Here is an 18515-nt window from a genome sequence, read left to right on the forward strand (position 1 = left end):
CAATGCTTACTACAGTCTAGACCTGGCGTTTGATTCAAAGCATGAATGAGTTGTTTGAAGAAATTTAAAAAAATTCCAGTTAATAAACTCACAAGGCTACACTGTGGGAGCAAAATAACGGTAGGCTCAAAGTTTGATCCACACCTAGTACAGCTACTAATCAGAATATAGCTGGTGAAAACAGTGTAGACCAATGAAATGTGCTAGCCTTCCTTACAAAATGGCTATACAGAGCTATACAAAATGGCTAAAGAGCTTTCACTCTTTTTTCAGCAAGCACAATTACAATAATAATAATGATAATATTGTTACCTTGGTGGAATGTGCTGTTCCAAAGTTGTCATCTTCTGAGACAGTTTCTGTTGTCATTTTTCCTGTTACTCCAGAAATATGAAACAAAAGGTCCCCAAGCAGCTGTACAGAGCTAAACCTATATTTAGAAGATATGGTTTACAGTTCAAAATAAAATGAACTTTTCCTGTATGTTCTCATTAAGTTATGAAAAGCTGCAGAGAATATAGTTTACCTTATTCTCCAAAGGTCATCAAACAGACCCTGTTCCAACTGGGGTAATAGGAGTGCAATGGCTGTTTCGGCATACATAGTTAGAACTCTTTGTCCAGCACGGAGTGCAGTATCACGCACAAATTCATTTTCATCTGCCAGTGCCTGCAATTTTATTTATAGAATGACAAATATTTGAGTTAAGGTTTACTACAATTTAATAGGAAGTTTGGAATAATTATTTTTTTCAGGGAATTTGGCTTAACATTATTTATTAAAGGGGAACTATCCGGTCAAACCTCCAGCTTTCTCCTTTAACTCCCTCAATCCTCCATCCAGACTGTGTTAAATGTCAGAACTGATAACTCAGAAGTTTCCTTCCCCCATTCCCTTCCCTACATGTGCCTTTAGGTGATCACTTTTACTCGCAAGTCCTGTACGTGATACTCAAACAACTAACTACTGAAGCTGGCTTTCAACAGTACGAGAGTGACAGCACTGACAGCCAATGAGAAAGAACCATGCAAATTAATCCAACTCCAACCTCAGACCTGGCCAGAGGCTAGTTGGAAGAGCACTAGAGCACCAGCAACTGCCTGTGGGACTATGGGAACTTGAATATTTCAAACACTGTACAAAACTGATAATACATTATATTTAGAGACTTCATAACTTGATGTGATGGTCATTTCTGTGATTATTAATTTCCCCTTTAAGATATACAGCTTAGAAAACTTTTTCTAAAATTTTGTGTTTTAATTATTATTACTTTAATTTTCCCCCACTTTGTCTCCCTTAGAGGCTCTGTAATGCAGGCCTACTTTTTTTTTTAATAGTGTTTATTTTTCAATTTTCAAAAAAAGGGGGGAGGGGGGGTACAGAAGGAAAGAGGGGGGGTTCCAGGTACAATCAGATCACATTAAATGTCACAGCATACAACAGTACTTACAGTCAAATTGCAGTTCACATCAGTACATTAGAGATGGGGTTAGATATAATCAGTGATTCCCTAGCAAACCTTGGTACTTGCTAAGAGTTGGCCGCAGTCCACTCATCCCAGATCTTCCCATATTTGTTTGGGCACCCTCTAGCTAGATACGTCAATTGTATAAGTGGGAGATTTTTGTTTATTAAGTCTAGCCAAAACCGAAGGGAAGGTGGCTTAGGGTCCATCCATTTCATCAAGTAAAGCTTTTCTTGCATAAAACAGCAGGGAGCGCCATAGATCTGTTTTGGCATTTAGCGGGACAATCTCATCTATCACCACCAGTATACAGACTTGTGGAGACATTATCTTGGGGAAGGTAGTTTTGTCTTGTATGTGGGACATAACTCTATCCCAGTATTTATTGATTTGAGGGCAGTTCCACATCATATGAATATAGTCAGCTGTGGTGACACTTTGGGCAATATAACTTAGCTACCTCTCCCATGCGGCTTAGGCGTAATGGTGTGATATGGATCCTATGTAATATCTTGAATTGGATAAGTCTATCTCTAGTGGCAATAAGATACTGATACGCCTTATCCGTGCCCTCCTCCCACTCTTCCGCTGTCAAAGTGGGGATATCCACATGCCAAGCCACATATGCCTTGGCGAATGGTGAGGGAATTGTAGAGAGCAATTTCCCATATAGATTAGCAACCATTTTCTTTTGGGTTGGCGATCTAAGGGCCTCTAAGAAGGGGGATGTGACCAGGACCACTCTGGATGATGCAAATTGCGTTACAAAAGCATGTCTAAATTGTTGGTACACTAGGGGGTGAATTTGGACTTCAGGGTGAGCCAGTAGCAATTGTTCTCTGGTGAGCAGTTGCCCTTCTGGTGCTGCATCGCCCAAAGTCTTGATCCCGGCTCATGGCCAACACATATATGGTAAGAGTTGTTGGAGGTGGGGGAGGTGTGAGTTTCCCCAAAGGGGTAGATCAAATGTGAGTATTGGGTTTTTCAGGCGAGTGAGCCGTAGAATCACAGTCCAAACCTTGTGTGGGGTGGTGAGAATCGGGTGTCGCACCTTCAGGTCTGCTATTCTCCTATAAAGTATATATTTTAAGGATTCAACTGAGCCTGCCAAAGTAGCTTGTAATTGAAAGTTAGGATTATTGGGGTCTGGCATGAGCCACCAACCTACATAGTATAATTGAGAGGCTAAAAAATAAAATTGTAGGTCTGGGAAGCCCAGCCCCCCTTCATTAATTGGGGCCTTTAGCTTGGATTTAGCAAATCTCAGAGATTTGTTTCCCCATATGAAAATGCAGGCCTACTTTAATTAAAAAATGTCTCAGCAGAATCACAGAAATGGAATACCGGTATTGTATCAAATTTTAACTAATGATCTACTACAGAGTTTAGTAAAGCTAAGGGAACATGTTCAAGGAGCTGTTAACTCGTACCTTCAAAATGCATGGAATAATTGGTCCAACGTAAGGTGTGAATTTGTCACCAAAGGTAATTGGCAAGTAAATGAACATCATTATGTAACCATCGCGGACATGGGGAGCAATGTCTGGTTTGCTGGCGGTTGCTACAATTTCAGGCATAAGCTTGTCAAGTTTCTCAACTCCTAAACCAGCCATAACTTCAGAAAGACCTGTAGAGATCAAGAATGCCAAATGTTAACATTATTCTCTTATAATCATCTAGTGTACATAAAAAACACAACTCTGTCTAAAATTTGTCTGTTCCTACCTTGTGCAGCACCAGAGCGATCCACAGAGCTATAATCTGATGCTAATGTTTCCATAAGCCAAGGCAGTAAGTCCTGGAAACAAGACTCCCCAGTTCCTTTAACCATTGCACCAAGAGCTTTTGCAGATACTGTACGAACCTACATAAAAGGTTTTTTTTAAAAAAAAAAAAATAAATAAGGATTAACATAAATTCATTTTTGGATAAAATATATGTAAAATGTCTCTGTTTTGAGCCATAATTAATGCAAGCAGTGGAATTAATAACTTCTTACTTGAGGAACAGGGTCTATTAAAGAAGCTTTAAGTCCAGGGACGACACTAGGAAGGTAAGGAGCTAGATCCTGAAAGATAAAAAGTATAACAATTATAATGCAAACTTGTATGGTAAGTACAAAGCATGTAATCTCTAGAAAGGGTTCCTGTTTTTGTTTCCCAAAGCTCTTATAAAAATAAGGGATAAAAAAGACCACGTAGAATGATAGATTCCCTTTACTGGCAAAATATACCCTGCTTTCATCAGTAAGGTTCCTTATAAAGAGCAATACTATGCTACATACAAAGTTTCAGATATATAATAAAATGATAACAGTCAAGTAATCAAATCTGTCTCATAAGCAGTCAAATGCTAAAGCACATAAAGTTGATGCATATAAGTTATAACTCTAAAAAACAGAATGAAAAACAACAGTATGTTGATAGGTACCTTTTGGTCTGTTAAAGAATACATATTTCCAATAATCTGAGCTGCCATTTTCCTGGTATCTGTGGACCGGTCCTGAAATGCCCTCTGCACAATAGGCATGATCAGCGCAAGAGAGGGAGCATCAATAAAATGCACAAACTTTGTGTCCAGTAAACACTGCAGACACTTCTGTGTCATTCTTGAAGGATCAGCAAGCGCATCCAGCAAAACAGGAGAGATGGCTAAAGAAATAGGATGGAATTTATATGTGTAGGTTTATAAAGGGGTGCATGGGCAATAGTTAAACAGAAATACTGACTCACCCAATATTTCAGGGTTGCGTATTACTGAGCCAATCTGGCGCAATGCCTGTTGGCCAGCTTTCTGAACTTTCACATGCGAGTCTGTCAGCACTTCTGTGAGTTTCGGCACAATATTTGGAAGGCAAGATGATAGTTGTTTTGGGGCACAGTAGGCCATTGCTCCCAATAATTCCACAGATCCTGGAGGAACGAAAAACAGATTTATGTGTAATATATAATATTTAGGATCTATGAAGATAAGGGCACTAAAAGAAGCTGGGGCTGTCCATCCAGGAAAGGTACAACTCTATTATGAAGGGATGTCAAAGCTTAGTTTCTTTTTCTGGTCTTTACTGAGAAGATGTGCTTCCTAGTAATAAGACTATGGGATAAACAAAGGATTAATGCAGAACTAAAAGTTGGAGCTTGATACTGAAACACACATTAATTGTAAAGTAAACAGTGTATTCTAATGCTCCTGCAGTTCCCATTAACCTATTATTTGAGCTCCTTGTCTTCCAGTAGGCCTGTGTCCCCAGAATTGAAAGAAAAAAAGCCATAAAAATCACTCAATAATAAAATAATGTGACATTTCCCCTTTACCATAGAGCTTTAGGTACACAGCTTTTTTTAAATGAGACCATGCACAAATCATATATTAAGTTTTATATTGACTCTAAAAAACTACTCTTCAAATTATTAAGGTGCATTAAAAGTTACCTATAGGCCATGTTGACCATTTCTCCCCGATAGTTCTGCTTTTCTAATAATTGTTCTTAAACCTGACTGTTTTCTAACCTGATTCATTCTCAGCCTGTCAAGAGTTTCTAATCTTAATGGTCTCCTGTTGCACAAATATAGCAGCTCCCTTAAAACGGAATATTGGGGATTAGGTAGATAATGTAAAAACATCAGTACAAATACATTTATGGCAAAATTCTAAAGCTCATTCAGAGACAATGTTAAGATAGTTATAAAAAAAGTTTACATTTGTAGTGTCAGTATCTATTTAAAGCACAGCACCTCAGACTGAAACCACATTTGTTCATCAGATATTCTATACTGCAAACAAGATAATAATAAAGGCAAAACTATACTGCTGATTTAATTCAGCAAATAAACTGACTATTTCATATTTATTCTGGGCTGACACTTATGTCCATGAAAATGAACATAATCAAAGCTAAATTTGAGAACTCCAGTAAAGGGATGCATGACTAATCATTGACAGGAAAGAAATTGAGATGTATTTACCAGCTTTGGTTCTCCAGGATTCCTCCTCAAGAGCCACCAGCAGTGATGGCAGAACAAGTTTAACACCGTGGGCACTTAGATTACTCATAACTGCCTTGGCACATTCATCTGCAGCCTGAAACAAAGTTTCCATGTTATTACGCACTGGGTTATACGGTGGCAGATGCGAAAAGAGATGAGCCTGATCTTACCTCTCTCACATACTGATTCCCATCTCCAAAGCACAGCAGAAGATGAGGTAATACATGAACAACATATGGCTCAAAAAGCTTTCCAAGCATATTGCAAAGCATCTCAAATGCAAAGAGTGCCCCTGAAATAAGATTATTATGTTACAGAACGCTCAATGGTAAATTTTGAAAACGCTTACAAAAACCATAAATCCTGCTTACCCTCTCTACGCCGGAAATTCTTTTTATCTTGAATGGCATCAGTTAAGGTTGTCATCATGTCTTGCTGTTTCAAGGAAAGAATTCCTAGCCCCTTTACTAGTCCTGCCAGTCCATAGGCGGCACCTTTACGTTCTGCATATTTATCAGATTCTAGAAGAAGGGTCAGAAGTTTCTGAATCATGCCTCCAGCATCTTCTTTAATAGCTGGCACTAGGGGTGGTAGACAGTTGGCAACAGATTCTTGAACCTTTAAGACAATTAAACAACAAGAATAGCAGAAAAGGTACAGCACGGTTATGTTGTTCTCAGTATCTGTAACACTGTTGCTGAAAGACTATTTTTGCCTAAGCCCTGTTCCAGTTGTACACATTCAGGAAGTAAATGTGAATAAAATGGATAAAGCCATTTGCCAAAATGGGTAAATTCTACTTCACATTAATACTAAAAACTTAGATGAAATGTAACCATATCTGTAACTCTGTTTAACTGTCAATAAAAAAATAAAAAAAAGAATATGAATAAAAACATTCAGGAAAACAAAGAAACACCCATCATACAATGACACTTGTTCATACCTGTTGTGATGGAGTGGATAATGCTGCAATTAGCTTGGCAACAATTGGTTTAACTTTGGGATCACTTTTGTCCAAGTGTTTTGCCAATGAGCCCATAAGGATAACAACACTTTGCCTTACAGTATCGTAACTGGCATCAGTGGGGGCATTCTTTAAGAATTCTTCAAACACGGGTAATAGAGAATTAACACTGTCCTGAGAAAAATGATACAATCATGTAGTTACACAATGATACCGTTTACCCTGTGTAGTAAAAAAAACTATCTTTATTCTTGAACTATAATCCCAGCTCCCTACTACTGCTGCTAGTAGTTGGAGAGATGCTTACTGTTAATATTTTACAGCCATTGTTTGCACTTTGCGTGGCCAATGTAGGCCTCTGTGCTCTATTTTACTTGATTTAAAAATGTGTGCAGGGGAGGCACATAGGGTGCGTCTTCTGATGTTGCTCTTTGAAAAAACCCCCGATTTTTGCTCCAGCTCTCAATGCAACCAGTAGCATATCATTGGGCACAAGTGTGCTGGAGATGAGAATTAAGGGGTGTGCTCTTGCGCCCAGTGGACTGATTAATGAAGTCTCCAGCAGACACCCAAAATAAGATCAAACTATTACTGAATACCTGAAAAACTGCAATGAAAAGTAACTGACCCCAAATAAAAAAAATCTACAAACGTGATAACATTTTGCTTACCTTCCCATGGACATTGAGAGCAGACAATGCAGCATCCAACATGCATTTTCTGACCTCATCATTTCGATCATTAAGTGCATCAGGTACAAAAAACTGGAAAAGTGGCTTGACTTGTGAGCCATCTAGATACTGAGCCATCTTGTTCAGAGCCAGAGCAATGCCACATCTGGTAAAGACAATCAGAAATAGTACTGAAACAAACTGCACTTTGTTATTGATGTACAAGATTTATTTGCAGTTAGCACACTGCTTCAAAACTCTAAATAAAAAATCTACACCACTTGTGCTGAATAGAATGATTCATTTCCATTAGGACTTACCTTGCTTCAAACTGGTCAGGAGGAGATTCAGAAATCACTCTTCCCAGTGCATCCAATACAGGGGGTGGTCGCTAAAACAAGTGCAAATATAAAATAAGAAATGAATAGAGCGAACAGCAGCCCTTACAAAAATGTGTGCAGATAACATCACTGACATTCACTAACAGTGATGCAATGTTTCATAAGTGTAAATAAGAGTACAGGAAGCAGCACCAACACATATTCTCACAAAAACTCGATCAAAGCTGATGGCAGGGGAGCTGACATTCATTTCATTTCTGGAGAAATAGGAGAGGAGACTGCCAATAGCCTTATACATTTCAGCAGGTGGCACACTATCATCTATAAATATATCAAACACAACTGTGCCTTACATAGAGCTTCTCATGGTAGATCGCAATCAGTTTGTTCATGACAGTCGTAGCTTGATGCTGGTATTCTGCAACTGCATGAGACAGCGCATCTGCTCCTGCTTGCCTCACTGCTTCTTCATGATAAATAACATCTTTGATAAGGAGGGAGCAGAGTTCAGGCTGCAATTCCAACTGCAAAGCTTCCCAAAACCTATGGAACACAGAAAATAAGTGGCATGTGCATGAGAAAAAAAATCTAGCTAACAGCCACACCACACATGTCCATTATATTTGGGATTCTGTTGTGATTTTTATGGTGTCGTTTTTATTTCCAAATTACACTGTTTACACAGCATATAATTAATTCTACCATGTAAAAATGCATTCCTAACCCAATAAGTATATATTTTTTAATTGTAATATTGGTGTAGGCAGCCATTTCATGTCATTTTGCCTGGTCATGTGCTTGCAGAAAGTCAGTGCTGCACTATGGAACTGCTTTCTAACAGGCTTTTGCTTTTCCTACTCAATGTAACTGGAGGAGTTGCAGTGAAACATTGATTTTTACTATTAAGTACTGTTCTTATATCTACAGGGATCTGTCATCTGGTCACCTTCCCATTGTTCTGCTTATGTGTGTTCTGTTGTTTAGACTGCTGGGGGGAGGAAGGGAGGGGGTGATATTACTCCAACTTGCAGCAGTAAAGAGTGACTGAGGTTTATCAGAGCACTGGTCACATGACTGGGGGCACATGGGAAACGAACAATATGCCAGATTTCAAAATTAAATATAAAATTTTTTTGCAGAATTCAGCTGGACCAGCACTATAAACTGATGCATTTTGAAAAAAACATGTGTTCCAAGACAGTATCCCTTTAAAATAAGACTTAACTGGACTTACTTTTCAGCTTGTGCTTTTATTTCAGCTTCACCATCAAATTTCACCACCCATAGTCTGTGTAACAAGTTCATTCCATTTTTATCATCAGTGTCGGGAGTAGGGAGAACCATCTTAAGCTCCATAAGTCCCTTGTCGTAAAAAATGTAAAGAAAATATGAATTGGGTCTTAGATCACACATAACAGGACAGAGATAGATGTATATTTAGGAAAACACTTGTTCATTACCCTTAAAGCAGCATCTCGCACACTTGAGCAGGATGACTTAAGTGCTTTCAACAAAACATCAATTTCTTCTTGTTCTGCATATGTGCACCCTTCTCCTCCTCCACTGCTTGTACACAGTGCTGTCAATGAGTTGGAAGCCATGATCTGTGAGAGAAGCAGGTAGCTCTGTAAACACCATGACGAAAAAAATATCTACACAAAATTCACATCTCACGTGTATTCCACTTGTATAGACATTTGCAGTATTTTCAATTCAATTGTGAAGGAACATTTTCTTCCCCCTTTGATAAACATGTTCCTTATAATCAACAGTCTGCTCAATCAGTTGGGAATAAAAACTCACTTGTAGTTGTGGGGCGGCTGTCCCTATCACTCTGGTAAGGAGAAGGAGCATGTCTCCACGTGGCAACAGTTCTGGACCATTCTATGGAGAACAAAACAATATAAAAGTAAACAAACCATGGGAATCTGTTCCCCCAAAGCTCTCAACTAAAGCATGCTAAGTAGTAAACCCCTGAGTTAATAAATAAGTAACCATAGTCACCTCATCCAGAAGTTCATTTTTGTTGCTACTGGATCTCAGTTGTGAATGTTCAGAGACGATTTGCAATGTCTGAACCAGAAGCTCTTCATTCTCTTCACTGTTATTGGGCGTTTCCATCAAAACCATTTTCAAAAGTGGAAATATGAAGGCAAATACAGGGGCGGATAATGGGGAAACACCTATGTGTATAAAGAAATGGTCACAAAAAAATCTGCAAATTAAGATAAAATGCAATCAAAAAGAAATGAAATATATTTGACAACATGTAACAACTTCCTCACCTGGGTCACCCTTGCGCTTCGGTACTGTATATGAATGTAAGAGAGTAACTGCTCTCTTTACTGCAATTGGTAACTCTTCTTGACACCATGCAGGATCCAGAAAACACTCTGGTTTCAGCAAACGGAGGGTAACATAGGCAACTAATGTACCTAGAGTACACAAAACAGGGGATATTACAGACAAGTGACCTTGGCATTACATTTGGCTACAATAAAATTGAGTCTGAGAAGGCTTTTAATGCCGGGTAGTTAGGTGTCATGCTTTAAGCTGATCTTTACAGTATGTTATAATCTGCTACTAATGTAAATATAATATAGCCCAAAATCCCACTTAAAAGGTAACTGCACTGGTTCAGAAAAGAGTGTGATGTTTACCAAATATAAAAGGTACAGAATACATAATCAAAGTTACTTACCAAATGTTTTCAAATGAGCTGGCATAACAGAGCCAGCAAAAGACAAAAAGATGACATGAATTCGAGGAGCAGCTAATGGCGAACGAAGCAATGGCAAAAAGGAACTTGTCAGAGCAGGAATGTGGTGGGAAAGACCAGAAGGGTTTTTCCGTAGCACAGAATCCAAAAGTCGAAGAGTGTTTTCCAATTCCCTATCCAACTAGAAGTGGAAAACAAGCATAAATGCCTACATTTCTAGTGATGTTATAAAGTGAAAACATTTTTACACTTAAAGTTCCTCCAGCACCTTCACCATTTGCAACCCGCCCAAAACAGAGCAGTAAATGCCTTTTAACACTTCCAAATACAATTATAAAATACAACCCTCTCCATCTACTTGCTAGAAACACAGCCCACAGTTTACTACAATACCTTAACTTTCAATGTACTTAAGGACTAATATAAAAAAAATAATAATGCATATGTCTACACGATTACTGTAAATTGTATGTTTCATGTGTTTATACACAAAGATAAATGTTAGTATGGAGCCTCATTCCACATGACAATCTCTGATGAAGCGTCCGATGGCGTGAAACGCATCAGCAGGTAGTAGCTGTCATGAGATTTGTTTTGATATTATTTGCTGTGGTGATTTTGCACTAACATATGTTTGAAGTGAGTTAGTCTGCATGCTGTATTAATTATTTGCTAAACACCACACCGGGCCACGCTGAAGGGTAACAGTACAACACACACAAAACCTTTTAAAGCCTTAAAGCTATCCTGGCACATCTCTATAAAAAAATCCATAGGATTGTGCCAGTATTACTTAAAATAATGAGAGCAATACCACGCACAGTCCATACCTCCCAACTGTCCCTTTTTCAGAGGGGCAATCCCTCTTTTGACAGCTCAAACTGCAGTCCCTTGTACTGGAAAGTCCTTTTTTCTCTGCACTAAACAGCCAGAAAAAGAAACAAAGTTTCTCACTTAATTGGCTTTTAGCAGAGAGCACAGAACAGCTAACAGGTGCAAATAAGATACTTTGTAACAATTTTGAGAAACAAAAAAACAGTTTAGATAAGGAGAAATATTTTCAAACTTTCATAACCTGCCAAATTTTGTAAAATGAACATGGTAATTAGGGGGTGTGGCCACAGAAAGGGGCGTGCGAAAAAATGTTTTGTCCCTCTTTTTACTTCCAAAATGTTGGGAGGTATGACAGTCTAGCAGTACCACAGCTGACACGGCTTAACATTCCCAGAAGCAGAGAGTCAGCTGTGTCAATCAAGCTGGGCTGGAGGCCCCGTGATCTTTTGTACTATTTTTATTCATATGCAACCTTGTGGTAGGAATTCTCAGCTTCCAGTACAAGGTAATCAAAAGTAGAAAGAAGAGTGCTGGCAGACTTCTGCCTCGTTCAGTACAGTGATCATGAAGCAGCTTAGGAGGAACTTTTCTGGGGGGAAATTGTACCGCAGAAGGTTTTCAGCAATACTGGCATATTCTTATAGATGTGTTAAGTGTCAGGATTGCTTTAACAGGTTTATTCAATATACTGCACAACGAGAAAAGCCTAGAAAGTCTTTAGATTATCCTTTCATTGCAGTACCTCTATAAGTCTCTTTCGGATCTCTTTCTCTTTCTCCATCTGAGCCTGCAGCATTTCCTTCTGTTTACTTGTTAACTGCAGTTCTTCCTTTATACCTTTTTTCTTCTTTATCTCCTGTAAAACAAATCATATAAAAGCAAACCATTTTAGATATCCAAATAACATATATAACATGCAAGGCTTTTAGAGGTCTCTGAGGATTCCCATGAACAAATAAAAGCAAAAAGGTTACCAAACTGGTGACTTCTAATATCCAGTACATTTTAAATTGGAGGATGCATTATTTATGATAGCATGTAAATGTCAGTTAATTAAGAGACATCAGTAATGATCATTTATAAGGATTTTACAGGTTAATGATAGCTTGTAAATTGTAAATCGCCACAAAATATTAACAAAGTACCTCTTTCAGCTCCAGTTCTATGATCTGCTCCTTGAAGGAGTATGCTTTGTTCTCCCTTTTCATGTTTGCCTTTTTCATACTGTCCTGTTGAGCACTAAAAGCAAAAAAAGGTAAGGTATTAAAGTCACAGGAAAATGTGCTTTTTTTAATGCAGCTCATGCAGAATCTTGCACTGTAGTCTGTTTTTCAAAAGAACAAACCAATTTTTTTTTAGATTTAAATTTGTAATTTAATGCAACATGTTTTTAGTTTCCCAGGTGCCCTCAGCCATGTGATTTGTGCTCTGAAACCCTCAGTCAAGTTTTACTCCTGCACTGCATGTTGTTGTGCTATCTCCAACATCCCTTCCCCTCAAGGAGTCTATCACCAGATCAATGGACAAGTAACATAACACCTCTGCTAAAGGCTTCAGCTGCCTTAATTGTTAGGCTGAAATCAGCCCCTTTTCAGGCAGCCTGCTCTCCTGCCTGCACCTGGAACAGTTATGTAAGCATGTGTGCAGGCACACGCGACTGATCTTGGTGCAATAATGCAAACACTCACGTATCTTCGCTGAAATCAGCTGCGTGTGCCTGCACCAGAGCTGGCAGAATGGTTCCAGGTGCAGGCTGGAGAAGAGGCTACTTAAGGTGGCTTCAGACATGTCTCTGCCAGCTTAAACATCCAGTGGAAAAACAAATCCATGTGCTATTTGCCTGAATTAGTTTGCACAGTAAACAAGGTATAGATATTTACACAGTTATATTCTGTGGGTCATGGCCACAGTTTTAGTTTGAGTTCTAGTTTGCACTATTGTGGCTAATCTATTATCAAGAAACTGCATCAGTAGCTTTCCTTCTACTTTAAGCAAAAAAAAATAAAAAAATTAGCACAGTAAAGGGCTGCAGGTGTGACACAGCTTCAGGCTAGATACAAGTATTTTATGTTGATGTTTTATCCTCCAGCTTGGCCATAGCGAATTTGCAAAGTTAATTATTGCAGTAAAATACATATGGGGGAATGTAATAAAAGTCGGTACCGTAAAAAATATTCGCAATCCAAAATGTTATGTCTTTGTGCAAACAAATTTGCCTATGTGTGGATTTAACATAGCTTTTGCGAACCTGGAAACTGTTTAGCGACCACTTCCGTTAGGAGAATAAGGTTTGAGAATTTTACAATATATCAATAATGTAGTTGGTTGTGGAACAAACCCAAGGCAGCAAGTTGACTGCAATACTCTTTATTGGGAGGCAGAGTTACACTTTTGGTGAGCCGCACCCATTCCTTTATTTGAGAATTTTACAGTTTGCGCCACTTCGCAGTGAATGTAATAGAACGTCTTACTGAAAAAGTTGTTATGTTTGCTCCAAAAGAGTACAACACCTTTAACCACTTCTTAAAAGTGGGCAATGCGCAATTAAAATTCACAATGCGCAATTAAAATTCGCAATGCAATGACAGTTTAAGGAAGAGTATTACATTGCGAGATGTGAATTTTTATTGTTATTTTTGCAAACCGTTTTGCTCTTTGCAACTTTTATTACATTCCCCCAATAGATTTTTACTTAAGGATCATTACCTTTGTATGATAGAGTTGTCATACAGCTCTCCTTCAGGGGTTTGCATTATGGCATATTCCTCCCTTGTCACCTGGCACAAAGCAGGGTTTTGAAGGGATTGAGTTATGATCCCAATCAGACGTGGGAGGACTTTTCCAGGGGAAAGACTAGCCAGAGACCCTGCAGCATTCAGTGCAGCCTAAAGAATCAAGACATGATTATGAGTACACACTAACCAGCAAGTATCTTGGTAAAAATACAAGAATGCAATGTCTATTCATTTAATTAAGTAATATAGCAATCATCTGTTTGTAATATGATCTTGTAATATTTCATTTACCACAGAGTGGTCTATTTTCATGTTACAGCCAATAGTACTGGTAAGTTGACTATGGTAGGGAGAATGAACTGGGCAGTATTTTTTAATAATAATACACATGATTAGTGTGTATTAGCTTTTTATGTTATTGCTTTTTCTTATAGGTCACAAAATGTCTTTACATATTATATAGGAAAACTATAACCAGAACAATGTAGGTCTATATATAAATATATTGCATAAAATAGCTCAAATGTAAAACTCAGCTTCATGTAAATAAACCATTTTCATAATAATATACTTTTTTTAGCATTATGTATCATTAGGTAATTCTAAATAGAAAATTGCCATTTAAAAAAATAAGGGCCGCCCCCTGGGATCGTAGGATTCACGGTGCACACAAACAAACCAAGCAAACCATACATGTTGGGTCACATGAGCCAATTAACAGACAGAGTTGTGTCTTTTGCTTCCACACTTCTTCCTGTTACAGTTAGATCTGGAGTATTTCTGGTCAGGTGATCTTTGAGGCAGCACACAGACCATCACGAAATGGTTGTTTAAGGCAAAAGATGTAAAAGGGCAATATTCACTTAAATATATATACCATTTTTGTGAAATTCTTTAATATGCCACTCAATTTGATATAAATGATCTGTTGCTTGAGTATTCATTTTGGGGGTATAGTTTTCCTTTAAGCAGTTTGAATCGGCAAAAACCTAAAATTGTTAAACTCATACTCAATGGAAGGGCTTTATTTCATACTGCTCTACATTCACTGTCCATCCTGAAGGAGCCAGTCTTCTAACTCACATTTTAATAATAATCTGACACAGTACAACTGAACTTTAAAAAATGTGGTCATATTTGTGTTGGCCCGGACATCTTAACATCTTAGGCCCCACCTGGAGTAGATAGAGACTGTTGATGGTTGGGCCCACCTGGAGATCCTCGGATACTCTAGCAAGCCAGTCTAACTTGGCAAATTTCCAATTATATGGCCTGCAGATTTTTCAATCCATCAACACCAACGTATGGCACGCAATCGATGGGACTTCAGGCATTGGTCAAAATTCAAATAGCTTTTATTACACAAACTTATTTAATCATTTTGCAAGTTGCATTGAAGTCTTCACTGTATTAAGTGGCAGGGAGGTTGGAGCTCTCCATTTTTTGTTTAGCGTTCTGCAGATATTTCATCAGAAATGCCACATCACAGTCACAGTGGATCAGTGATACCAGTTAAAAAAAGTGCCCTAAAATAATTAATTATACATATAATATTCTCCAAAAATAATTTCTCAAAGCTCACCTGGTCCAGTACATCCTTTGATGTAATTAAAGGAACAAAATCATCAAAGTGTTTATCGATGAACTGATTTGGATCAATTTTCATCTTCTGCAAAAGGTCTGCCCAGAGGCCAGAGTATACAGGAACTATTTAAAGAGAATTGCAGATTAATTAACAGACAGGATCAACATACAGATTAAAAAAAGGTGAGTATTTAATGCTGGCCTCATCTTACCAAGAGATGGATGATTTGCAAGGACAAGCAGCATCTGCGCCAAATTATCTGCCTCTGTAGAGTCTGACTCCAGTCCTGGCACATGTGTCAATACATATAGTGCTTCCTGCAGGATTCTAGGAGATAGCTGTGATTTGCCCAGTTCTGGTGATTCCTCTGAGTCTGTTACTGGTATTTCAGATATTAACTGCTGCAAATTGATTTAAGATAACAACCAGTTATACTTTTTTAACCAATTTCTAACAGTTTTTCTTTCTTCCTGAACATGTTTAAACCTTTATAAAAAGTCACTTTTTCAGTGACACATGCAGCAACATGCTGTTGTTTAAGGGTAAACATGCAAAACTCACTGACCTTGTTAGAATTCAGTACAGATTTCAGTTCTATTAAAAAGCCTTTCACCAGTTTAGCTCCACCAATTGATGCAAGCAGTCTCTTTATAGTTTGACGAGACTGCTTTCGCACTTTCCATGAGCGATTTAGCAGGATGCTGATCAAAGCACGATAGTAAGGTCTGTAAAAAGTATTAATCACAACTGAATACATATAAGTAATGTGACATATCAGATCAGAATGAAAAAATACTTTAAAATTCAGCATATATGAGAGAGTGTTACTATGAACTTACTGAGCTTTGTTATCTGGAAGTCGATGGGTGTGATCAAGGAGAATCCTCTCACTCAACTGTAACAATGTGCACAGTGCTGGAGAAAAAAAGCACAGTTAAAACCATCAGTCGCTTGAATTATGTGATGGAGATAATGTTGAATGAGCAAGAAATAATTATAACGATAAACTGAAACCAGTATGCGCTAAGGTCATATGGCTAACTAATTCTGAATTAATTATTTTCCATTATTTTATTTTCCATTGTTATTAACGCCAGAACTTTCCACTTTAAAGACAGAAATATATCTGGTGCATACGCACAAAATGTTTTGGGGATGAAGGAGGAAACTGCTGCTGTTGCAGAAATCTAGGAAAACATACAACCACCGCACATAATGTCCTTATAAGTAGCAAGCCTGTAATGATAAGCAGTATACTATTTTGCTGGCCACTTATTTTACTGAATCTCACATTTGAGTCTCCTTCCCAAACTCTTAAAAAAGCCCACTCAGAAGAAAAAGTGGTATCAGTTATGACGTATGTGGTTTTGTATTCAGCTAACATTGTCAGTGAAACCCAAATTGCTTATTTCCCACCCACATTATTCAGACAACTACCTCTGTCCTAATATCTCAACCCCCCTAGTCATGACTCATGTCCAGTACTAATGATGTTAATTTTATTTTTTTAAATCATGATACGCACACCAACCTTTCCCTATTCACCCATCAAGATTTTTATTACTGTACTAGACATTAAGCCCGTTAAATTAACGGGCGCTAGAGGTCCGTGGGGCACATGAGCAGTAGTGCAATCCCACGGACACAGGGACTGGACGCAGAGACACTTCAACTTTATTATATAGGATTAACATAATTTTGTAGAAATCTTACAATCTTCAGTTGCAGATGTAATAAACTTCTCAGAAGTGAAAATCTGTTTCTTTTCATCTGTTACCAATTGCCAGAAAGTGCTTAGCTTGGCTTCTGCAGATAAACATATACAATTACTTTAGGAGTTTGGCTTTTGAAACAAGATTATGTCTGCTTTGCCCCTCATATACTGAATAAACAATAAAAAGAGTGCAACAAATTATAAGGCATAGGATATTTTAAGGGAAAACTAGGGTCAGATTTGTTTTTCCTTTTGCAAAAGTGGCATTACTGTTCCTAAACGATGAGGCGATTACATGTATAAATTTGCATTGTGTATTGAAACAAAAATATCCGGTGTATGACATTCTTACAGTCATTATTAGCCTTTACCAAATGCATTTCTGAGCAACTCTTTCCGAGTCATAGCTACCAAGACAAAATACCACAAGATGTTGTGTAACATAAACAGTGCAATATGGTAATTGTTAATTAGCAGAATCAAAATGCTGCTATTCATTTTTCAAAAAAAAGGGACTGCACAATAATTTTAAAAAGTCAAACACAATTGAACTAGATTATATGGTTGTTTGAATATCAACTTTATTGTTGCTTTTTTTTCCTATTTTTAAAAAAAATGGACTACCTAACGCTTTGAATGCAGGAAGCACAATGAATTTTTTAAAATCTTTAACTTCTAGGTTTCTCATAAAAAATAAATAAGGTCTTGGGGAGCTATAACTGGTCATTGTAAGCATTTTAATAACAATATACAGTAAGTTACAGAGATGCTTAGTTTATGTTCTTTTTATTTCACACACTTCAAACACATCTTCTGGTGCTATAAAAAAGTGCTATATTATCTTGCAATAGCCATAAATATGAATGAAGAGACAATATATGAGATAATTTCCACCTTCAATTAGTGATAGCTGAATGCATAATTCAATCAAAGCTTAATAACCAATGATAAATTGCATAAAAGCTCACCATGCTGAGTCTCAACTACTGACAGCCTGCAGATAAGGACAGCTGCTGCCAAACCTTCTGCCAACATAGTTATTTGAGATGTTTGTGATGAAGATTTTTCCATAGTTTGAATAAGCAGAGGTAACATTTCCGAAGCCTGCTGCTGAGTGTCACCTGAAGAAAACCCATAACATGAATGTATGTGCAATATCTTGAGAATAAAAACAAGTGATTCAAATTATACAGCAGAAAATTTAAGAAGATATCGGTATGAATATTTCAATATCCTATATGCCAAATGGACATTAGCAGCTCGCAATCGGTTAGGAATTTTCAGCAAACAGAAAATTCTGGCTTTCACTCACCCCGGAATGACACAAGCATACACTGAAGGTAGGAATGCCTCACTCCAGTGGTGCTGGTCTTTAGAACTAAAGCTTTCTGGAACCATTCGACAAGCTTCTTAGGAACCTCTGTGTTGAACTTCTGACACCACAGAGTAAGTATGGATACTGCATGTATTAAAGTCCCCTCGTGAACTAGAAAAC

At 37.8% G+C, this 18515-nt stretch overlaps 1 protein-coding gene across 1 annotated transcript in view; it reads right to left on the reverse strand.

Annotated features, from left to right (window-relative positions):
* LOC108707099 (eIF-2-alpha kinase activator GCN1-like) overlaps window positions 1-18515 on the reverse strand; it is a 50044-nt gene that overhangs the window by 19429 nt on the left and 12100 nt on the right. Inside the window, exons 14-43 of the mRNA XM_018244057.2 lie at window positions 18333-18506; window positions 17989-18141; window positions 17020-17112; window positions 16146-16221; window positions 15872-16031; window positions 15518-15707; window positions 15304-15428; window positions 13693-13871; window positions 12132-12225; window positions 11729-11842; window positions 10135-10333; window positions 9719-9868; window positions 9438-9616; window positions 9237-9317; window positions 8894-9037; window positions 8668-8795; window positions 7787-7976; window positions 7413-7483; window positions 7093-7258; window positions 6401-6595; window positions 5826-6072; window positions 5625-5746; window positions 5434-5548; window positions 4201-4380; window positions 3899-4119; window positions 3468-3536; window positions 3194-3332; window positions 2899-3095; window positions 527-669; window positions 313-430 (exon numbers count right to left, since the gene is read on the reverse strand). Coding sequence (XP_018099546.1) covers window positions 313-430; window positions 527-669; window positions 2899-3095; window positions 3194-3332; window positions 3468-3536; window positions 3899-4119; window positions 4201-4380; window positions 5434-5548; window positions 5625-5746; window positions 5826-6072; window positions 6401-6595; window positions 7093-7258; window positions 7413-7483; window positions 7787-7976; window positions 8668-8795; window positions 8894-9037; window positions 9237-9317; window positions 9438-9616; window positions 9719-9868; window positions 10135-10333; window positions 11729-11842; window positions 12132-12225; window positions 13693-13871; window positions 15304-15428; window positions 15518-15707; window positions 15872-16031; window positions 16146-16221; window positions 17020-17112; window positions 17989-18141; window positions 18333-18506 — 4412 coding nt within the window. The remainder of the gene's footprint in view (window positions 1-312; window positions 431-526; window positions 670-2898; window positions 3096-3193; window positions 3333-3467; window positions 3537-3898; window positions 4120-4200; window positions 4381-5433; window positions 5549-5624; window positions 5747-5825; window positions 6073-6400; window positions 6596-7092; window positions 7259-7412; window positions 7484-7786; window positions 7977-8667; window positions 8796-8893; window positions 9038-9236; window positions 9318-9437; window positions 9617-9718; window positions 9869-10134; window positions 10334-11728; window positions 11843-12131; window positions 12226-13692; window positions 13872-15303; window positions 15429-15517; window positions 15708-15871; window positions 16032-16145; window positions 16222-17019; window positions 17113-17988; window positions 18142-18332; window positions 18507-18515) is intronic.

Source organism: Xenopus laevis, chromosome 1S (genome assembly GCF_017654675.1).
Source record: "Xenopus laevis strain J_2021 chromosome 1S, Xenopus_laevis_v10.1, whole genome shotgun sequence".
In the NCBI taxonomy this organism is placed as follows: domain Eukaryota; kingdom Metazoa; phylum Chordata; class Amphibia; order Anura; family Pipidae; genus Xenopus; species Xenopus laevis.